This window comes from Pleurodeles waltl, chromosome 11, assembly GCF_031143425.1.
Source record: "Pleurodeles waltl isolate 20211129_DDA chromosome 11, aPleWal1.hap1.20221129, whole genome shotgun sequence".
In the NCBI taxonomy this organism is placed as follows: Eukaryota; Metazoa; Chordata; class Amphibia; order Caudata; family Salamandridae; genus Pleurodeles; species Pleurodeles waltl.
In genome coordinates, this window is record NC_090450.1 from 584,892,849 (window position 1) to 584,915,988 (window position 23,140).

Below are 23,140 nucleotides of genomic sequence, written 5' to 3' on the forward strand. Positions count from 1 at the left end.
GGGATGTTTGGTGGGAAGTTGTGGAATTCTATGCAATAGCCATGTTGGATTATTGCTAATACCCAATTGTCTGTTGTAATCTGTTGCCAAGATTGGTAGAATTGGCTTAGTCTTCCCCCCACTGGTGTTGAGTGAAGGGGTTGCGTGACTTGAAAGTCACTGTTTAGGTGGAGGTGGTTTTGGAGTCTGGAATCTTCCCCTACTCCTTGGGAATTGACCCCCCCGATATCCCCTGAAACCTCCCCTTTGGAAGGAACCCTGATATGGTGTGGTTCTTGTTTGTTGGCTGGTGGTGTCTGTGGGTTGGCCACGAAACCCCCCTCTAAATGGAGTTTTTCTGAAAGAGCCTCTGCTCTGCGGGGAGTAGAGTGCGCCCATGGCCTTGGCCGTGTCTGTGTCCTTTTTAAGTTTTTCAATGGCTGTATCCACTTCAGAGCCAAAAAGTTGTTTCTCGTTGAAGGGCATATTAAGGACAGCCTGCTGGATTTCAGGTTTGAAGCCTGAAGTGCGTAGCCAAGCGTGTCTCCTTATGGTGACAGCAGTGTTGACTGTTCTTGCTGCAGTATCGGCTGCGTCTAGTGAAGAGCGGATTTGATTGTTTGAGATCGTTTGTCCCTCTTCAACTATTTGCTGCGCCCTTTTTTGGTATTCCTGGGGAAGATGGTCTACGAGAAGTTGCATCTCGTCTCAGTGTGCGCGGTCATATCTGGCCAGCAGCGCTTGTGAATTTGCGATGCGCCACTGGTTGGCTGCCTGTGATGCTACTCTTTTTCCTGCCGCATCAAATTTTCGGCTTTCTTTGTCCGGAGGTGGGGCGTCGCCAGATGTATGTGAATTTGCTCTCTTGCGAGCTGCCCCTACTACCACGGAGTCAGGTGGTAACTGCGAAGTGATAAACACTGGGTCTGTGGGTGGTGGTTTGTATTTTTTATCCACCCTTGGGGTGATGGCTCTTGATTTTACGGGCTCTTCAAAAATTTTTTTGCGTGTCGTAACATCCCTGGTAGCATTGGGAGACATTGATATTGGCTGTGTGTAGCCGAGAGGGTGTTAAATAAAAAATCATCCTCTATAGGATCGGAATGCAGTTGGACATTGTGGAATTCTGCTGCTCTAGCCACCAGCTGCGAGTATGAGGTACTGTCCTCTGGCGGTGACGGCTTTGTGGGGTATGACTCGGGATCATTGTCCGGCACTGGGGTGTCATACAGGTCCCAAGCGTCTTGATCCTGATCGTCATGACTTATGGTAGTTTGCGCTGGTGAGTGCATTTGTGGCGGTGTTTGTCCCGGCGATGCCTGTGGTGGAGAGGGCGGAGGCGTGACTTTTTTAACCACTTTGGCTTGTGGTTGTGCGTCATCCTTTGGAAGTCCGATCCTTCTTTTCCTCATGATTGGGGGAAGGGTTGATATCTTCCCTGTGTCTTGCTGGATGTACAGTCTCTTTTGTGTGTAGTCCGATTCTACACTTTGGAGCTCTTGTCCAAATCTGTGCATTTGGCCACTTATTCCTTGTTCCTCTGAGTAGGATGAAGGTGTGGTATTTTTCGGCGCCGAGAGAGAATCTTTTTTCGGTTTCGGCACCGACAGAATTTTTGTTCCTTTCGGCATGGATTCTCGGTGCCGATGTTTTTCGGTGCCGGTATCTTGTTTTTGTCTCTCGGAGCCGCTTTCTCGGCTCCGAGGTTGCTCCATGGCGGTCCCTCGACCGGAGTCGGGTGTCTTCGCTATGGGCGTGCCCTTTTTCGGCGCCTTCGACGGGTCGCCTGTTTTATGGGTCGAGCCATGGCCTGTTGGCAGTGCCGTCCCCTGGGCTTTCGGTTTGTCGATGGATTTACTTTTCGACGTCTTACTCACAGTTTGTTGCTGTTGTTCGACGTCGGAGTCTCCGGATTCTGATTCCGGAACCGAGAATGTTTCCTCTTCCTCGTCGAAACGTTGTTTTGTCGACGTGGACGCCATTTGTTGACGCCTGGCTCTTCGGTCCCGGAGTGTTTTTCTGGACCGGAAGGCTCGACAGGCTTCACAGGTATCCTCCTTGTGCTCGGGGGACAAGCACAAGTTACAGACCAAGTGCTGATCTGTATAAGGATACTTACTGTGACATTTTGGGCAGAAACGAAACGGGGTCCGTTCCATCGGCTTCGATGTCGCACGCGGTCGGGCCGACCAGGCCCCGATGGGGGATCGAAACTACCCCAAAGTCTTCCGATGATCGGTGTCGATGTACCTAACTATCCCGATACCGAACGGAACAATACCGACGCTTTCTTCCGAGATTCTGACTAACTTTCCGAACCGAAACACGGAGCGAAAAGGACGGAGTCAGGTGGTAACTGCGAAGTGATAAACACTGGGTCTGTGGGTGGTGGTTTGTATTTTTTATCCACCCTTGGGGTGATGGCTCTTGTTGGGTGGGGTACGGGCAACTCAGACATGGGGCCTATTCCTAACCCCCTAAAGCCCCAGCTTTCTTTCTGCCTGCCTGAGCCTACAGCATCCCCATCCCAATGGCAAGTGAAGGGAAATTTGGATGTTTTGGGTGTAGTTTTGACATAGACCTACAAAGTGGGGGTAAGTTCCAGTTTACTCTCACTTGAATGCTGAATGGATGCCCTATTGTGGCTCAGAAACAGCTGGCAAACAGGGAATCCTACTAAACCCAGACATTTTTTGAAAATTAAACCCCCACGGGAGTACAGGTGCTGTGCGTCACCCACAAAAAAAAATTACAATTTAAAATGCCCTGCAAATCTCAATCTTTAGCTGAAAATATGCACTTTCCACACATCATTTTCCGCACATTTCTGGCTGAAAACTTCAAAAAAAAAATTGGCAACAAACCACAATATTTCTACCACTAAATGTTCCCAGACTTCGCAAGATGAACATTTTACCTCACTTGTGTGGCTTGGCATAGCGCCCAGACCACAAAATACCCTAAAATGTAAATTGGAGACATGTACACAAATGAACCCTTGCAGAATTCAGAAGTTTGTCTATTGTCTGAAATGTACAGGTTTCCGAGTTCATCACAGTTTTACACCTGTTCCCATCACAACTTGCAAGTACGCTGAAATAAAAATAAAATATAAAAACGCAGACTACAAATCAGAAAAATGCAAAGACTGTTGTTAAAAAATGGTTTTCTTTTACAGCTCTGCATGTTTCTGGATGCTGCGAAGATAGCAATCCTAGCACAGCAAACCTTTAATTACAACATTTTTAGGGAAAAAACATACGTTTTCTTGCCCTGCACTTTTAAAAAAAACATTTTTACCGCAAACTAAGAAAACCACCCAAAAAAACATGCTATATTCTAGTTATTTTCTTGCTTCCTTCCATGGGGAATCCACAAACCATAAATACCTTTAGAATTCCCAACGATGTGGAAAAGGGATGCACATTTGGTCTGGATAACTTTTCTGGAAATAAAGTTATGGAGGCCTAAGTGTAAAGTGTTGCAAGCATCAATGAAGGTCTTAGCATTGGTGGTGGAAAATCCTCAGCAGCTAAGGGGTTAAAGTGACAGCACATTTTTACGCTGTGTCAGAACACACAGACTAAGGCACATTTTCCTCACTTTTCCTAAAAATAAAAATTAAATTAAAAAAAAAGATAAAATTGAAAGAGTTTTGAGCAGCAATGCTGAAAAAATGTCTTAAACCCATTTTTAACAATACAATTATTTTGGGGTTTCTCTTACACATTTGTATTAAAAGGTAAAAACGGAAACCAAATGTGTTTACAAAGGCAATATTTTCTGCTTTAATTTTTTTGATTTTTTCCTCTCCTTTTTAAGCATGTTTCAGAATCCCGTATGTGGACAGAGATAATAGTAACATTGTCATAGAGGATCCGTTCAGAGAAAAGTACACCGATATAATGCAGAAGGATTTGTGGCTGAGTAGTAGAAGTTGTATACTCACTAAAATCTATGAGGAATCTTCCAAAGCCCTTGCGCTGGTATTGAGGAAGGATCATAATACAGGAAACATTGTATTTCTGCTGGCAGTGTTTTTCCTTAGGGACATAAAAATAAGAGTTATTAAGACATGTGGTTGTGTGAAGAGGCTTTGGCACTAGATTATCTTATTGTGGCATTAAATGTATATTACTTTTGTACTCATCAACCAATGTACATAAAGATGTATTTGGGTCTAAATAACCATCCAGCAACCAGTAGGAGACAGGCTACAGAACAGAGGTTCATTCACAAACTATACCATTCAAACTGTAAAAACACGAAAGAAGGAGTTGCAGGATATAAACAATAAAACATACCTTTATGTAGCTGGAGCTACAGCTGATTTCCTGCCACCAACTAAACTCAATTGTTATAAGTTGTGGGGCAGAGTTAAAATAAGCAATAAATGCCGAACAAGGGACGTTCACAATCTATGACACAGCAGAGGTGTTTACCATCCCACAAACGAGACATACTTCAAGAGAGACCTTCCTTGGAACCAGATAAGGAACTGTATGACCATGCTATACCAAGTAGTAACATCAAATAGTGCTTCCTGCAACTACGGGTTATAATTCCAAGTAAGAAGTCCCCTTTATTAGCCAGTCACCTAGTCCTAAGTAAACATCAATGGTCTGAAGCCTTAAGTGCACTGCCACTACCGCCATTCTGTAAACCCTCTTAGGTCTGATTTTATTTCAAATATCAACATCTTCAGTTCCCCATTACAAACACTGAGTATTGCTTACGGGCTGAATGTATTATGAAGCAGAAACAATCTTGTTCTAGGTATATCTTTGCCAAGAGGTTGTGCCTTCTAGCAGGAGAACGCAGCTGAGAGCTTCTTGGGCTGGGTCATTTGCCTCTTTCTCTAGATCGAAAGAAATGCCTTGGAGGTGTATATTGGTGCAAATGACTTGAACCTTGATAGGTCTTCTGTGGCTCACCCTGGTATTACAAATTCGGGAATGACTGATGCTCTTGGCCTCTTCAGTTGTTATAAGTGTCTTTTGAAAAATCCCTTCTTGTCTTTAATGCACCCACTGCCATGGTTGTATTGTTAACCTTTGACATGCATTGAAGAGATTTAACTTCTGGGTCAGATAGATGCCATGCTTTAAATGGCAGGTCGATATTATCTGCATGTACCTCACATTTTCAATACACGTTTCTGCACAACTGTGGAGTAAGGTTGCTGTTAACATATGCCTACTTGATGTTTCTACACGGTCTAGTGAGGGGGTTAAGCATGTGCTTGAAACTGTTTTGCCTTCTTCCATTACACATTATGCATTTTTGCTGAATTCTTCAAGTAAATGCTCTGTTAATTTCGCCATTTCTTCAATTTGGTGAGGACCATATCTTTCAGAAGAGCATTAGAATTGCTACAGCATCGTTGAGTGGCCACCGTCCCCTCCATTTTCCTGTCCACAGCCTTCAATGTCTTGCAGTCACTATTCAACATTAACAGTGATAATGGATTTATTGACCTCTTTATAGCAGTCACTAGTGTTAATGAATGTGTGCCTAGATGGCCTCTACTGAATCTTGGGTCTTGGGGCAAAGCCTTATATTTCTTTTCCCTCCTAGCTGGAACTGCCCTCACTGTTGCTGGTTTATTAAGATGTCTTTATTTTGCTGCAGCAAGTCAACTGTAGCAAAAGTTGACTATGTTTTTTTTTTTTAAAGAGGACAGGGTTTTGAGGAAGAAACCTAAGCCCTTCTGTGTGTCTGCTACACTCTTAAACAGAATGTCGTTCATAGCAATACCATTATGAAGACACAGTCTAGAAGAATAAATCTGGACTTTCTGTTCTACAGTTAGTGTCTATATTCGGCCAAACATTAAGTTCATCTTCTCACTATGGCAAAGAGCCTTCAGTGTGTTTAGGTGGACAACTTAAATAATCTCCAGGCATACAGTAATAATTGCAAATTCATCTTCTTATTCAGGGGGTGAGGCACTGTAGAGTTTGAATAAACAAGTTCCATTGGAACGTAAGAAGATGTCATTGTACCATCTTTAATCCTACTTAAAAAATTGCTGTAACTGACAAGTTAATACTTTTAATTGAGCAGCTAGCAAACAATCACACAATGGAACAGTATCTTGAAAGCCAAACTACATTGATAACTGCTACATTTTATAAACTTTCCAACAACAGAACACTAGTCAACATCCTTATTCAGGACGTAAGCTAGTAGGGAAAATGTCACTCCTATGTTACGAGATCTGGCTAATGTATGTATTTTACAGTCCACAGAAGCTGATATCTAAAGATTACAAATGATACAGAAGCCTAATGTTTCACTTGGGAAAATCAACCCTTTGTGTCCGATATAACAAACACAAACATAAACCTGCCAAGGGGCTTCTGCAGTGTGTCCTATAAAACCGTATCAGAGGCTCACAAAGAAAATAAATAATTTGATAGTCAACGCACTTGCATAATTGGAATAACAGTAACAACGCATATGGCAAATTGATAATTGGAAGTGGGTAACGTCTGCCTTGATGTCTAAATGTGCAAAAGTGGAAAACGTGCAAAAGCAGGCCTAGCACGCTCTTATTTAAATAAGCTGCAACATTGCAGTACCTAATGCCAAGAGGTCTAGAAAACCAATCTCTGTGTTTCTTGAAAAATCTAGAAAATTAATTGGATGTAATGAAGCACAACTATGAAGCAACGATTCCTGGTGTCCTTTTATAAGACAGATTCAACTAATACAATCCTAAATGTCTTAGAAGGCTTTTTTGTGGAAAAGATTGCTTCTGCTGCACCGGAGTCTGTCCATTGAAGCATTACATTTTGAGCTGACAATTCCAGGAATTTCTATTATAGTATGTGCTCGAGTCATTAGATTTTGGTTTAATAAAAAAAAAAAAAAAAAAAAAATCAACCCATCTCTTAACTTTGCAAAATAACACTGAGTTGGTTCATGTTATTGGCTCTAAACTGTGGAAAGAAAAGACGACCTGACATAAACTATTGTCTTAAAACACAAAAGATTTTCAAGGCTATAAAACAAAATAAGCTCCATAACAACTAAAGAGCATCTCTGATGAAAAAAAAACTTGTGACAGGCTCTGTCTTACTATAAAAGTCCTACAAAAAGGACAGAAAAGGCCTAGAGAAGATATTTTGTAGTGGAAAGAAAAAAAGGTCTCTGCTCTCTCCACTATGTCAACAGTAACAAAGTAAAAGTTACTTACCTTCTGTATCGAAATATCTGGAAGAGACATATATTAGTTGTAGATTCCTTACCTTAGAATTTTCTCCCAGGCGTCAGACTGGATCTGGAGATTTTTTCTTCGAGCAATACCCTTCACATCGGTAGGTGGAGCTGGTCAACTCCATGGACATCGTTGGAATCGTAGTCACTGTGATGACATCTGGAGTAGTACATAGACGCCACCTCAGCGCAGTGACATCAGTTTCTTTTAACGACTTTCCATGCCAAAGCGCAGAGCAGCGAAGAACACTGAGATTGGTGCGCCAGAGCTAAGGACCTGAAGAGGGAATCCCTGTCCCAGCAAATTAGTCGCAAGCGGGGAGGATGGGTGGGTCGGTAAGGAATCAGCAACTAGAATATGTCTCTACCAGATATTATGTTACCGAAGGTAAGTAACTTGTACATCTGATAGAGACTTCTAGTTGCAGATTCCTTACCTTAGAATAGATACCCATGCAATGCCATCCTCGAAGGTGGGCTGCGAATCTAGATCATACTAGAAAGTCCTGCAGGACCGAATGACCAAAACAGCCGTCTCGACAGACATGACTTCCAGGCAGTAATGTTTAGTAAACGTGTGCAGGGATGCCCACGTAAGTGTCTGGCAGATATCCAGGACAGGAACTCGGAATGCTAATGCAGTGGAAGAAGCAGATGCTCTTGTGGAGCGTGCAAGCCCTCAGGGGGTTGCTTCTTGGTCAAAGCATAGCACATCTTGATGCAAAGAAGTACGCATCGGTGAGATAGTACGTTTTTGCACCGCATTTCCTTTCTTCGTACCCACATACCCAACAAAGAGTTGATCGTCCACCAGAAATCTGATTTAGATAGAACGCCAATGCTCTTTTTGGGTCCAGACAGTGGAGTCTCTCCTCCTCATGAGAAGGATGTGGGGGTGCGTATAAAGTAGGCAAGAAGATGGACTGGCCTACATGAAAAGGTGTAACAACCTTGGGAAGGAAGGAAGCCTCAGTGCGCAACACCACTTTGTCAGGGTGCACAGACAAGAATGGAGGCTTTGAAGAAAGAGCTTGAAGCTCACTCACTCTATGAGCAGAAGTGATGGTAACAAGAGAGACAGTTTTGAAAGTGAGGAGCCGTAAAGGGCAATTGTGCATCGGCTCAAAGGGAGTACACATTAAGTAAGGACAAGACTGAGATCCCACTGAGGCATGATAAACGGAGTGGGAGGAAATAAATGGGTTAGACCTTTAAGGAATCTATTGACAATAGGAGATGTAAAGAAAGAGGGTTGATCAGGTAGCCTAAGAAAGGGCGAAATGGCCGATAAATACACTTTAAGGGTGCCCAAAGCAGAGCCCTGCTGGGCCAAAGAAAGAATGAACAAAAGAACCTTAGATAGAGGAGCAGAGAGGGGATCAACAGATTTGTTGGGACACCATGCTACAAATTTATGCGTATACTGTTTTGGTGGAGGGACGCCTGGCTGCCAAGATAGCATAGCAAACTTCAGGTAGAAGATCAAAAGTCATCAACTGCCGCCACTCAATCTCCACGCATGAAGGAGGAGATTGGACAGGTTCGGGTGCAGAACCGTCCCCTGTTGCTGCGACAGACGATCTGCCCAAAGAGGCAGTCTGAGTGGAGGAACAGTGGCTATGCTCAATAGGTCTGGATACTATACTCTCCGTGCCCAGTCTGGAGCAACCAAGGTACCTTGGGCCTGGTCGTTCCAGATCTTCTTGAGAACTCTGGGCAGAAGTGGTATAGGCGGGAAGGTGTAAGAGAGGTCTGAGTTCCACTCGAGACGAAAAGCGTCTCACAAGCGACTGCGGCCTTGGAAACTTCAACGTGCAAAACAGCTGACATTGAATGTTGTCTGCGGAGGCGAACAGATCTAACCAAGGCTCTCCCCACTTGAGAAAGAGACCTTGCGCCACCTCCGGATGGAGACACCATTCGTGATCTGCTGTGCATCGACGGCTGGGTTTGTCTGCTCTGACGTTGAGAGAGTCCGCCAGATGCTGAACCACAAGGGTAATGCCCTGATGTTCCAGCCATGTCCAAAGGCATAGTGCCTCCAGACAAAGGGTCCAGAATCCTACCCTGCCCTGTTTGTTGCAGTACCAAATGGGTTTAGTGTTGTCCGTGAACACTTGCACTACTTTCCCTTTGAGAGAGGGAAGAAATGCTTTCAACGCTAGCCTGATCGCCCGGAGCTCCAGAAGACTGAAGTGTAACCCAGACTCCGCTCCAACCCAGAAGTGACGCATCTGTCACTATGGATAGATCTGTCTGGGAAAGGGAGAGGGATCTGCTGTGGACCCAATGCAGATTCGGAAGCCACCACTGCAGGTCTTTCGCAGTCCCCTCCAATCTCTGGACCATGTCGGAGTGATTCCCCTGATGTTGCGCCCACTGGAACTTCTTCAAGTCCCACAGAGGAGCCCGCATATGCCATCTGGCATGTGTCACTAACAGGAGGCCATGAGGCCCAGCAGCCTCAGAGTCAGTCTCACCGAAACCCAAGACAGAGGCTGAAAGATCGGAATCATAGCCTGAATATCCTGGACTTGTTTTTCGGGAGGATAAGCCTGAAAGTGCACTGTTTACAGCACAGCTCCGATGAAAGGGAGCATCTGAGAAGAAGTCAGGTGTGACTTCGGCACGTTGATAGTGAACCCCAACAAGTGCAGGAGGCTCGCCGTAGTCTGAAGGTGGGAGACGACTTTCTGGGGCGAGTCCGCCTTCAACAGCCAGTCGTCAAGATTGGGGAAGACCTGCACAGATGAGCTGCAACCACCGCCATCACTTTTGTGAACACTCGAGGGAAGCTGGTAAGGCCGAATGGGGGCACGGTAAACTGATAGTGCTCGTGACCTACCACCAATCGCTGGTAATGTCTGTGGGCAGGCAGGATGGGGATGTCGAAATAAGAGTCCTGTAAGTCCAACGCTAGCATCCAGTCTCCTGGGTCTAAGGAAGACAGGACCTGAGCCAGGGTGAGCATTTTGAATTTCTCCTTCTTGAGGAAGTAATTGAGGTCCCGAAGGTCTAGGATAGGACGTAAGCCCTTGTCCTTTTTCGGCACCAGAACGAAGTGGGAATAACAACCACAATCTACTTCTGGCACAGGGACATTCTCTATGGCTCCCTTGGCCAAGAGTGCCACGACTTCCTGGCGGAGAAGTGCCAAATGAACCTCCGAAAGATGGCTGACTGATGGAGGCATGGATGGTGAGGCAGATACGAAGGGGAGGGAATAGCCCTTTCTAACTATCTGCAAAACCCACCTGTCCGTAGTGATGGATTCTCAGTGGGGCAGGTGATGGCGAATTCTGCCGCCAACTGGATCGGAGTGAGGGGATGGACTAGGAGGGTTTGGAGGCTGCAATGGGGCAGGGGTGTACTGGGCAGACCTCTGGTTCCCTGTCCCACGCCCACGTGGGATTCCACGGCCCCGGTCACGCAGCGGCTGAACAGCATGGGTGGCATAGTGGCTGGTTTCGGGACACAACAGGGAGCCCCTTCTGTGGCCACGAAAGGTAGATTGTTGGGGGCAAGGGGCAGCGGAAAGGCCAAGGGACCAAGCCATATCCGGGGAGTCCTTGAATCTTTCCAAGGCCGAGTCCACCTTGTATCCAAAGAGATGGGAGCCATCAAAGGCCATGTCCATAAGAGACTGATGGACATCCCCAGAGAAACCAGAAGTACGCAACCAGGCCTGGCGTCTAAAGGCCACCGTCATAGCAAGCGATCTGCCCAGAGAGTTGGTTGTTTCCAGCCCACATCGGATCGTGAACTCTGCCGCAAGTCTCCCATCGGTCACTATAACACGGGCCTCTTCCGGTATCTGAGGCAGAACTTGCGCAACCGTAACCCAGAGAGAGTAGGTATAGCACCCAAAACGCATGCAGTGTTCACGGACCGCAGCCCTAAACTGGAGTAAGAAAACATCTTCTTCCTAAATTGTTCCAGCCTTTTTGACTCCCTATCCGGGGGTGCGGAAGGGAATGTGTCTGAGGAAGAGGAAGCCTGGATGACAAGACTCTCAGGCGTGGGGTGTTGGGACAGGAATTTAGGGTTGTTCTGGGTGGGCCGATGGCAGCGTGTGATAGTCCTGTTCACAGGAGCCCCTGTGTTGGGTCTGGACCAAGTACCCAAAAGGACATCGTGAAGGTTTCACTGAATGGCAAAAGGGGCTCAGATATGGAAGCTGCTGGCTGAAGCACCTCCGTCAGGAGATTTGACCTGACCTGTACAGTGGGTAGCTCAAGGCGAAGGGCCTCAGCCGCCCTACTGACCACCATCGCACAAGTCGCTCCCTCCACCGTAGCCACAGTAGGAGGAGACAGAATGCCAGCATCTGGAGAAGTGTCCAGTTCACTGGCCTCGCCCAATTCCTGTGCCCAGTCCAAAGTTGGATCATCCTGGTATCCATAAGGGTCCAGGGACCCCTGCAATCCTTACCTCAAATTCGTACCCATAAGGGAAAGGGTTCAAATCCGACCTGGGGTGAGTAGGCCCCATCGAAGACAGAGGCGGCGTCGGCGGATGCCGTTCCAACTCCGGGTCGTCAGGGATAAGGATCGGGTCAACGTTGATGGTGGGCACCAACTTTGTCGGGCGCATCGACCATCGAACCGGCGCCGATCCTCAAGCGGTTATGGAGGGGACCTTGGTGGCCGGAGCCAAAGCCGCGGAACCCAAAGGCCCCCCCTCCCAAACCCCTTGTGCACGAAGGCACCGGCAGGGGTCGTTTCAGATCCCGGAAACTTGGGTAAGCGTGGAGTGGGCCCAGAAGCAGACTCGGAAGACTGAGGCCTTGAGCATCGACATTCCTCCCACGTCGCATCAACCGAGCAACGGAGTGAAGTCGAAGGGCGACAGGACTGCTTCAACTTCTTACCTGTGCCCCAAGACGAATGGTGGTGGCTCCTCAAACAGTCGCAAGACCTTCCCCTCGAGCGAGACCGGTACCTAAGTGGAGTCGAGTGCCGGGCCTCCATAAGCTTGAGGTACTGCTCCAACAAGGCCTTCAGCTGCATGTCCCGGCACTCGGAGCATGACTTCAGGTTGTGTTTGCACTCCAAGCACCACAAACAGACCCGATGCAGAACCTCGCACGGTTTGAAACCGGTCTCAACGCCCCAAAAACTCACCAGAAAACTCGACAAAACGTTTGAACTCGTTCAAAAAGAGACCAGGGTAGCTCTCTCCGGATCAGCGCGTAGCACGGAAAGAGAACTGACATCAACTGTCGTGCGCCGCTGGTGCGCCAAAGGCAAGCCTGTCTGCGCCCGTCCGCGCCTGGACCGCGCCCAGCGCCAGTACCCCTGGCCCCCAGCACTCCCAAACCCCACAGCACTGCTACGACGCCGCCTCCCTCCACGCACTCAACCCGGGACGTACTACAACCTGCCACCAAGCCAGCCGAAACGCACTCATGGACCCTTCGCATGTCAAACCTGCAAGCATACCTTCCACCACGACTGCACCCCGCCCACCAGCCCCCGCGCCAATAACCACCTCAAGTGCATCCTCATCAACGCACGCTCCGTCCACGCGCACGCCATTGAACTATGGGACCTCCTGGACTCTACCGCACCGGACGTCGCCTTCATCACTGAGACCTGGATGAACGCCTCATCGGGCCCGACATCGCCATAGCCATCCCCGACGGCTACAAGAACGCCAGGAAAGACCGCACCAACCAAGTCGGAGGAGGAATCACCATCATATTCAAGAACTCCATCAACGTCACTACCTCCACCGAAGACACCCCCCTTGCAGCCGAACACATGCACTTCCAGATCCACACCAACCCCAGGACCACCCTCAGAGGAACTCTCATCTACAGGCCCCCTGGACCACGCGCCCTTTTCAGCGAATCCATCACAGACTTCATCTCCCCGCACGCCCTAGCCTCGCTAGACTACATCCTCCTCGGAGACCTGAACTTCCACCTGGAGCAGAACAACGACACCAACACCACCACCCTGTTCGACAACCTCGCCAACCTCGGTCTCAAGCAACTGGTGAACACCCCCACCCACATTGCCGGACACACGCTCGACCCCATCTTCTCCGCCAGCAACCACGTAACCTTCAGCCACTCCTCTGAAATACACTGGACCGACCACAGATGTGTCCACTTCACCTTCAGGTGCAAGACTCTCCACCTTCGCACACAACCTATCTCACGCAGACCTTGGAACAAAATCTCCACAGAACAGCTACTCTCCACTCTCAACCAACCTACCATCACCTCCGACCCCAACAACGCAGCCCTCAGCCTCACACAGTGGATCACCAACTGCGCTGACAACCTCGCCCCCCTCAGACGTCTCCCAAGACAGACCAACACCAGGAAACCTCAATGGTTCACAGACGCCCTCAAAGAATCCAAGAAAACCTGCCGTACCCTCGAGAAAACCTGGCGCAAAGATCACATCGCAGAAAACATGTCAGCCCTCAAAATCGCCAGCCGCGAACACCACCAGCTGATCTGCGCCACCAAAAGAGCATCCTTCAAAGAAAGACTGGACAAGAACACTCACAATAGCAAAGAACTCTTCAACATCGTCAAAGAGCTCTCCGATCCCAACGCCAGCTCCAACTCTATCACGCCCTCACAAGAACTCTGCAACTCCCTCGCTACCTTCTTCCATCGAAAGATCACCGACCTAAACGACAGCTTCGGTCCACAGACCCCGCCGACCACCACGGAACCCACAGCCCCAGCCGTCACCCTTAACGCCTGGACACCCATCAGCGCCGAAGAGACCAAAACTACCATGAACACCATCCACTCCGGTGCCCCCTCGGACCGTTGCCCACATTACATCTTCAACAAAGCCGACGACATCATCGCCCCTATCTCCAGACCATCATCAACAGCTCGTTTGCATCTGCCACCTTCCCCGAGAGCTGGAAACACGCGGAAGTCAACGCTCTCCTGAAGAAACCCACGGCGGACCCCAGTGACCTGAAGAACTTCCGTCCCATCTCGCTCCTCCCCTTCCCGGCCAAAGTCATCGAGAAGGCTGTCAACAAACAACTGACAAACTTCCTCGAAGACAACAACCTGCTCGACCCCTCCCAATCCGGATTCCGGGCCAACCACAGCACGGAAACCACCCTCATCGACATCATCCGAACACTGCTGGACAACGGAGAAACAGCCGCCCTCATCCTTCTCGACGTCTCGGCTGCCTTCGACACCGTCTGCCACTGCACCCTAATAACCCACCTCGGCTCCACCGGTATCCAAGGACAGGCCCTGGACTGGATCGCCTCTTTTCTCTCTGACTGCTCCCAAAGAGTCTACCTCCCGCCTTTCCGCTCAGATCCCACGGAGATCATCTGCGGCGTCCCACAGGGCTCCTCACTCAGCCCTACCCTCTTCAATGTCTACATGAGCCCCCTCGCCGACATCGCACGCAAACACATCAACATCATCTCCTACGCCGATGACACCCAGCTGCTACTTTCCCTCACCAAAGACCCAGCCACAGCCAAAACCAACCTGCAGGATGGAATGAAAGACATTGCAGAATGGATGAAACTCAGCCGCCTGAAGCTGAACTCAGACAAAATGGAAGTCCTCATCCTCGGAAACTCCCCGTCCGCCTGGGACGATTCCTGGTGGCCCACAGCCCTGGGCACCGCACCGACCCCCTCAGACCACGCACGCAACCTCGGTTTCATCCTGGACCCCCTTCTCACCATGACCAAGCAAGTCAATGCCGTCTCGTCTTCTTGCTTCCTCACACTCCGCATGCTCAGAAAGATCTTCCGCTGGATCCCCGCCGACACCAGAAAAACTGTGACCCACGTCCTCGTCACGAGCCGCCTAGACAACGAAACACCATATACGCAGGAATCACCGCAAAACTACAGAAACGTCTTCAGCGAATACAAAACGCCTCTGCACGCCTCATACTCTACATACCCCGCCACAGCCACATCTCCGCCCACCTGAGACACCTGCACTGGCTACCCGTCAACAAAAGGATCACCTTCAGGCTCCTCACCCACGCACACAAAGCCCTCCACAACAAGGGCCCCGAATACCTCAACCGTCACCTCACCTTCTACACGCCCACCCGTCAACTTCGTTCCACCAGCCTCGCCCTCGCCGCCGTCCCTCGCATCCGCCGAACCACTGCAGGTGGGAAATCCTTCTCCTACCTGGCAGCCAAGACGTGGAATTCCCTCCCCGCCCACCTCAGGACCACCTCGCCTTCCGGAGGCAGCTCAAGACCTGGCTCTTCAAGCAGCAGTGACCCTCACCCCCTAGTGCCTTGAGACCCTCACGGGTGAGTAGCGCGCTGTATAAATATGATTGATTGATTGACTGCGCTGAGGTCGCGTCTATGTACTACTCCCGATGTCATCATGGCGACTACAACGCCAACGACCCGCAAGGTTTTTGCTTGAAGAAAAAATCATCTGATCCAGTCTGACGCCTGGGGGAAAATTCTAAGGTAAGTAACTTGCAACTATAAGTCTCTATCAGATACTAATTTTGCCCCATCACCTCCACTACGACATTGTACAATATCTTCTTGGCGTTTTCATCTTTATCATGAGGACATGTTAGGGTAAGGTAAATGTTCCTGAGGTTAACAATAAAGAAGGAACCACCTACTTATTGTCAATATTGCTCGGTATCATGAACTAGGCTTACATTGTTTACCTCAGGTTGTTGCACTTAAACCATTAATTCAAATTATAATTAATGATGCAGTACCCAGACTAACCTGCAAAGTGCCAGCCTGTTAAATGTGATGAGTGAATTAATCTCTTGTGGTGTCAAAGCTCTATAACTGTTCAGGAAGCTTGCCAAACTAATTATGTGATATTTGTATGAAGCCCATCCGAAACTTTAAGAATGAATGAACACACAAAATCCTACCTACCACCACCTAACATCCCACATGAGAATGAAGGATGAATTCAAGGTTAGACAGAATGGCAAGCTCTTTGTTTATCACAAGTACCAAACCATAGGTGGGGCAAGCAAAAAACATTATCAAAATCTGGCATACATAAAGGATTTTGTGGCTAAAGGTTCCTGCACTGAGTGTTGCAGTGTTCTAAGATGGCTGGGATTGGCTAGGCTGCCCTACAGTTTGAAGAGCAGAAACTCAGACTTGTTTTGCAAGCACTTCTCCAGTGTTAAGAAGCCATTTTCTAAGGTCTTTTTCTGTGCCTTGCCTTCAAGCCTCTTGCTCTCTGGATAAATATACCTGTCTACGCTATCTTATTCTTAAAAGGAGCACACAAATTTTTCATTTTTCCCAATGAACGCAATTTGCTGTGGATTTTGTTTTAATTTAATTGTTTTGTCTTGAGTGAGTGTGAAAGATTGTGCTTCAATAGAATTACTGCTACTACAGCGTTTCCTTGCATGTATATACATTATTTTTTTCTTAGGAAGACTAGACAATCTCTTCTGTTTTCTGCTAAAACTTACTTTGTCTGTAAAACCATTGAAGTTTGTTTTTCAGTTTGAATTCAATTTCTTATGCCAGAGCATGTCTGCAAACTTTTATCAAGATTCACACTTCTCTTATGTTCCTGTGCATTTCGTTTTTAGGTTTGTCTCTTCTTTTGTCCCATTTTCTTTCTTTCCTAGTCTCTCCACATTTCTCATCCTCTCTTTCTCCTCCCTTCAAAAAAGCCCTTCCTCCTGTGTAGTTTGTGACTGCTCTTCTCCCTTCTTGCCTTTCTCATCCTATTTACTCCTACTCTTCTTCTGCCAATTTGATAATCTGCTTGGGGGAGTCCAGCCAGGGTAACTAGGTGGGGTATGGAAGGTTTGGGGCATATTTCTGTGGGACCATCACCATCTGGGCCTAATGGCAGGGCCATGGGACATAGCCACTTTTCTTCCTTTCTCTCCCTACTGTGCCTCCCTGACGGCCTTCCCATTCGCTCCTAGATGTGCAGTATACATACATTCATTGTTTTTCTCCTCTGCTGTTCTTGGGCATATTTCACACAGCAGTCCTTGGCGGTTAAACAGTGCCTCCAATATGATCCTCTACTGTTGCTTCTGGGCATACTCCAATAATAAATACCGCCTGATAATTTAGCAACACATCTGATGTCAACGGGTAGACTGCTGGTTTAATAAAGCCTCCTGCAGATAGCTCCTGTGAAGCATGAATACAATAGCCCTTGTTGCTTAAAAGTGTTTATCTTGATACTTCTGGGTTAAAGGGTTGTTTTTCTGTTGCTCCTCACTTGGTCCGGTGTAAACTGTTTTAACTCTCCTTTATGGTTTAACAGTGCTTTCAAGGGATTGCTTCAATGTTACTTCTGTTTACATTCCTAGTAAGAAATAGTGACTTCAAGTCCAGGATCTGTATTGTAAGCATCTTCACTTATGTCATAAACAGTAGAATAATTATGCATAGGGGCCCCAGATAAACCCCAATCCAATATATGAAATTGTGATAGAATGAAAAGTTCATCATGATGAAATGGAGCGACTTGCCTCAAAAAAGCATATCCATATGAAATGTTATGAATATTTAGACTACCTGATATATATATATATTTTGGAATGTTGATCTCCACACTACTTTGCAGCCCCTAGAAAGAGAGACTGCTACCTATCATACCTAAAGATAGAGCAGAACAGCAGACTGACAAGCATGTGTTAAAAAAGATAAGTAGCACATCCTGCCCTTTCAAGAGATCAGGAACTTCCATATCCCATTATGCCTCGCTCTAGGTGCTTCACAGAGTCAGTTCCTTCTGACAAATATATAGAGTAGAAAAGAGTATACACTCTAAAATCTCCTATGCTAAATGAACATTTTTGTTAGCAACAGGAGTGTGAAAATAGGCTCTCTGTAGGTCAAAAGCACATGCCTCATCCCAATGAGATGAGGAACAATCTGATGGAGGGCTAGCATACAAGACGTCTCTCTTCTGATCCACTTGTGTGCAAGATGCAGATCTAGTTTTGGTCTGAATTAGTTCTTATGGCCTTTTTCCAAACTAGGAAACACCACAAATGAATGTCTTTCCTCTTGCGGAGAAGAGGGAATGGGTCTATAATTCTTTTTTTCTATCCATGATATTGCATCCTTATGCAGTTCAGCTGGATAGAATTTTGAAGGCGGCCTTTGTAATACAGATGAGAGGTGCTTTGGAAACAGAGTAGCCATTTTTACAATAGCTAGTACCCATCTGCTGTCTTATTTTTTGCCACTGTTATAGATTCTCTGCTATGGAGCCCACCTGCGGATGGGATGAAGGAGGGGGAGGAAAATGTTCTTGCTTGCTGGTTGAGGGTGATCATTCTGATGAGCTGGAGGGTTGATTCTGACCCTTGTTTAGACAGCACAGGTGTCTTTAGCCGAGTGGGTGCTGCCACTGCTGTTGGTAGAGCCAATGAGGTGATTTGAGGGAATTTATTCCTTTGACAAGAGCAGTACCTGCGATCTAATTGTCTAAAGTGTAATGTATAGAATCTACGTCTCTCTTACAACCGCTCAATGAGTCTTAGCCTTGTTTTTTCGTTCTATGCATCTCTTCTTCAGTGTGTTGGCCTATCAGAGTAGGTAAACTGATTTCTTTAGTTGAACGGTTATCTTTAAAGACAGTAACTGGAAGCAACTATTTCTGTGAAATTGCAGCACTAATAATCTGTTTATACAGAAGCAGTCTTTCATGAATGACTTAGGTCTGGAGACAAGTCTTGAGCAAACCTTTGAAGACTGTCCCAGAATTCTTGAACACAAAAGCCTAATAGAGCTATTGCGCTTGCTGCCTGAAACACGGGGGCAGCCTCCCCATACTTCTTTTTTGCTGTCAGGTAGTACTGAAGTTTCTGGAGATTAAAAAAAGAAATTCTACACAGAAGACACAATGACAGAATTGGGTTTATAATTGGATCTAATAAGCTTGTTGTATGGGATTACACCAAGGTAGGTGTTAAGAATTTCTCTTCCATGATCTCCAATAAACCCAGTAACAGAGGCTGTAAGGTCCCCGTGCTGATAGAAACATCAGGGTGTGTTGTTTCTAGAGAGATGCTTAGCTTTGTTGCTTGCTGAATTTGAATGTCATGAAATGTGTTGCTGTCATCCACAGGCGAAATCCTTAAGAGGAGTCCGTTAGAGCAATTGACATACATGAGGGTGAAGTGTGAACATGGAACGAGAGAACACTCATGGAGACCAAACAGGATTCCTTCCGCACTAGTGCTTAGGTGAAGGTTGACCAAGAGGTTCCTCTAAAGGAGATTACCTAAGTATAAATCTACTTTTATTTATACGAGATTTGGACTGCTAATATTGTTGATATCATTTTTTACTTTAAAAGGATATTGTGATTTTTAATGTTTTTTTTTTTTTTTTTAAACTAATTAGTAATTCATAATGTGGTAGCAAGTTGTTGAGTTTCCAGGGGAATAGGGTGGGAAGTTAATCCAATTATAATTTAATTGTATTTTTTATGAATTAACTATTGAATTGATTATTAATGATGAAATCGATTACTTTATTTGCTGAAGGTTAATTTGCTTATTGTAATTTTTTTAATGTATATTAATAATTTACTCTTTAGGAGCTATTTATTGGGAGTCAGGTGAAAAGTTAATTAAATCATTATGAATTTAGTTTAAATGGTAATTAATTTTTTATTGCAAATTAAATATTTAATTGAGTAATTATTTTGAAATTGTTTAATTGTTGTTATTTTACTCATTTACATTTAATTTGTACATTATTATAATCAATATTTAAACTTTTACACTTCTGCTAGCAATTGTAGTAGTGGGTTGTTGGGACTGTAAGGAAATGGGAGGAAATTATTGATATGTTTTAACTCCATTGTTAATGTTAATTTTGTATAGATAATTATTCACATTCTTAACTGTTTATTATTTGAATTCTTTTTTATTTGATTTATTCATTAATACATGTTATGTTATATTTTTGTGTATAGTGCACTAATCACCCAAGAGGGTATCTGGGCACTTGGAGATGTGTGTAATTATATGGTTCACAAGGTGCTTATACAAACAGCCAAGTCTTTAGCTTCTTGCGGAACTCAAGAACTGAGGAGGGGGCTCTGGTGTATAGAGGGAGGTCATTCCATGCCTTGGGTGCAATGTAAGAGAATGAGCAACCAGTTTTGAATTTGCTGATATGGAGAATGTGTGCAAGAGAGAGTGAGGCAAAGTGTGGGCGTTTGGTGGGTTGGTTAAAGTGTTTGCAACTGTTCATGTATTCTGGCTCTGTGCTGTGCAGTGTTTTGTATGTGTGTGTGAGAAGTCTTAATTGGCTGGGCTAGTGAATTGGGAGCCAGTGAAGCTCCCCGAGGTGCGATACGACTTGGGTGCGGCGTGGGAGGTTCAGTATGAGCTTTGCAGCCGTGTTCTGGATGGTTTGGAGTCTATGTAGGAGCTGTTTGGAGATTCCGGCATAGAGTGTTGCTGTAGTCCAACCTAATGGTGATGAGGGCTTGCATGATGGTCCATCTGGTGTTCTGAGGCAACTATTTGAAGATTTTTCACTGCATGTGTAGGATGTGGAAGCAGGAGGTGCACACTGCATTGACTTGAGCTGTCATGTTGAGCTTGTCGTCCAGGATGACCCCTAGATTTCTTGCATGGTCTGTGGGTGTGGGTCCGATCTTCGACAGCCACCAGATGGAGTCCCATGGACAGATCTCATTGCCAAAGACCAGTACTTCCATCTTGTCAAAGTTGAGCTGCAGGCAGTTGGTTCAGCGGTGGTTGTTTTGTCCATCAGGGAGGGAATGAGTTGGGTGTCACTGGCATAGGAGATGCAGATGATGTCTTGTGATCAGATGATATTGGCAAGTGGTGCCATGTATATGTTAAAAAGAGTGGAGAGGAGGAACAATCCCTGCAGGACTCTGCATATCACTTTCTTGGTCTCTGTTGTGAAGGGTGGCAGCATGACCCTTTGGGTTCTTCCTGTGAGGATGGAACAGATCAATTTGAGAGCTGATACTTGTATGCCATTCTCGTGGAGTCTTCTGATGAGGGTGATATGGGAGACAGTGTCAAAGGTCACAGAGAGGTTGAGCAGGATGAGGGCACCTGTTTCTTCTTGGTCCAGGATGATTCAAATGTCATTGGTGGCTGTGATGACTGCTGTTTCAGTGCTATGGTTCTTTCTGTATCCTGACTGAACATTGTCTAGCAGATGGTTAAATTCGAGGTGGGTTGTGAGTTACTTATTTATGGCCTTCTCAAGCATTTTAGCTGGATAGGAAAGCAGAAAGATGGGTGGAAAGTTACTCAGTTAATTTGGTCCGGCTTTGGGTTTCTTGAGTAGTGTGTTGATTTCTGCAAGTTTCTATTCATCCATGGCGGATATGATATAGGTGTTGATGATGTGGGTCAAGGTGATGCTGACTGGTGATGTTACCAGATTGCAATTGTGGTGGGGCAAGAGTCTATTGGGGCGCCTGGGTGGAGGGTCCACACGATTGCAGCTGTGTAGTTTCTGGTGAGGGTTATTGTTGTAATCTCCTTTTATTTATATATGTACTTTTATACCTAAAGCATGTTCCTTGTGACCACTTTCCCTATTGGTATGACCTGACCTTCCCAACCCTGTACTCCTGCACCCAGCAGAACCTTCTACTGAAGTCTACCTTATAATGGTGTTAGAATTCCAATAGTCTGTGAGAGACCTACAGTGAGATAATAACAGGTGGTAAAGAAGATGTATGAATAAAACCACGTATCAATATCATAGGCTCTTCTTTTTAACTGTTTTACATTTGGTCAGGTAGCCATCTTGGTTGATGGTGGTTAGGCACCACGAGTTCTCTAGGGTTGGGCTGGTATGCAAAGTTGCTGAAGATTTTCGCAATTTTGTTTGGAAGACGTTGAATAGGTTGTTGCTTTGGGGGGGGAGCAGTGGCTGAAGGCAAGGTGAAATCTTTGACAATAGAGATTTCCTGGCAGTTGTGGGAGCTTACTTGGATGCATTCCACAAGTACTTTTTCTTGATGTCTCTTCTGGTGACAGCTTCTGAGTACAGCCTTGTAGGTAGTTCTGTCGGTAGGGCCATGCCTAGCTCTCCATTTCTTTTCTAGCTGTTTACAGCGTTGTTTGGTGTCTCAGAGGTCTTCTGTATACCAACTGGCCAGCTTATGTGATCTACACTGTTTGTTGGGTTTGATGAGTGTGAGGGAGCACGTGCAGTTTTTGATCCAGTTGTTGATGTCCTTGTTGAGGTTGTCTGTGGGGCTAGTTTGATCTGTGCTGCAAGCGCGGAGGAAGCCTGTTACTGTGTTTTTGCCCCAGCTGAGGCTTGGAATCCTGTACCTGGTATGGGGTTTGACTTGATTATGAGTGGTGAAGTAGCATTGTATTGGATGCTGTCAACTGTGGTGAAAATGGGGGCCAGTGTGAGTCCTGCGGTATGTGATGGTTCTGAGACGAGCTGGGTGAGTCTAAAATTGCTAAAGCTTTATAGGAGTGCTGTGGATCAGGGGTTGTTTGGGTCTTCAAGGTAACAGTTAGTCACCGAGGAGAATGCAGGCTCTGGAGTCAATGGTAAGCAGAGAAACGAAGTTGGTGATAAGGCTGGTAAAGGTGGCTCATGATCCGGGTGGTCGGTAGGCGACTGTTGTTGCATACTGTAATATTAATATTTGTAAAATGTATTTTTTTCTAAATGTCTTTGTGTAATTGAAGTAATATTTTCATTTTTTTATTTAATTATTTTGGGTGTTTGTGGTTTTTGATGGTTTTAGGTAGGCTAGTGAATTTAATTGTAATACTTTTTTTTTATTATTTTGTATGTCTTATGTAGATCTTGTATGCATTTCTTTTTAAATAAAATGATTTACAAAAATGACTGTTAAGTATTTCAATGTTTTCAGGAAAACAATGAGGTGGGATGCTACATGTAATCCTTACGAACTGTAACAGGTTCCCTAATGTTGCATTTATTAAAGTGTGAACAGTAAA

General features: G+C 46.0%; 1 protein-coding gene across 1 annotated transcript in view; it reads right to left on the reverse strand.

Annotated features, from left to right (window-relative positions):
* KAT6A (lysine acetyltransferase 6A) overlaps positions 1–23,140 on the reverse strand; it is a 1,196,154-nt gene that overhangs the window by 382,345 nt on the left and 790,669 nt on the right. The window contains exon 12 of the mRNA XM_069214088.1: positions 3,929–4,022. Within this exon, the coding sequence (XP_069070189.1) occupies positions 3,929–4,022 (94 nt within the window). The remainder of the gene's footprint in view (positions 1–3,928; positions 4,023–23,140) is intronic.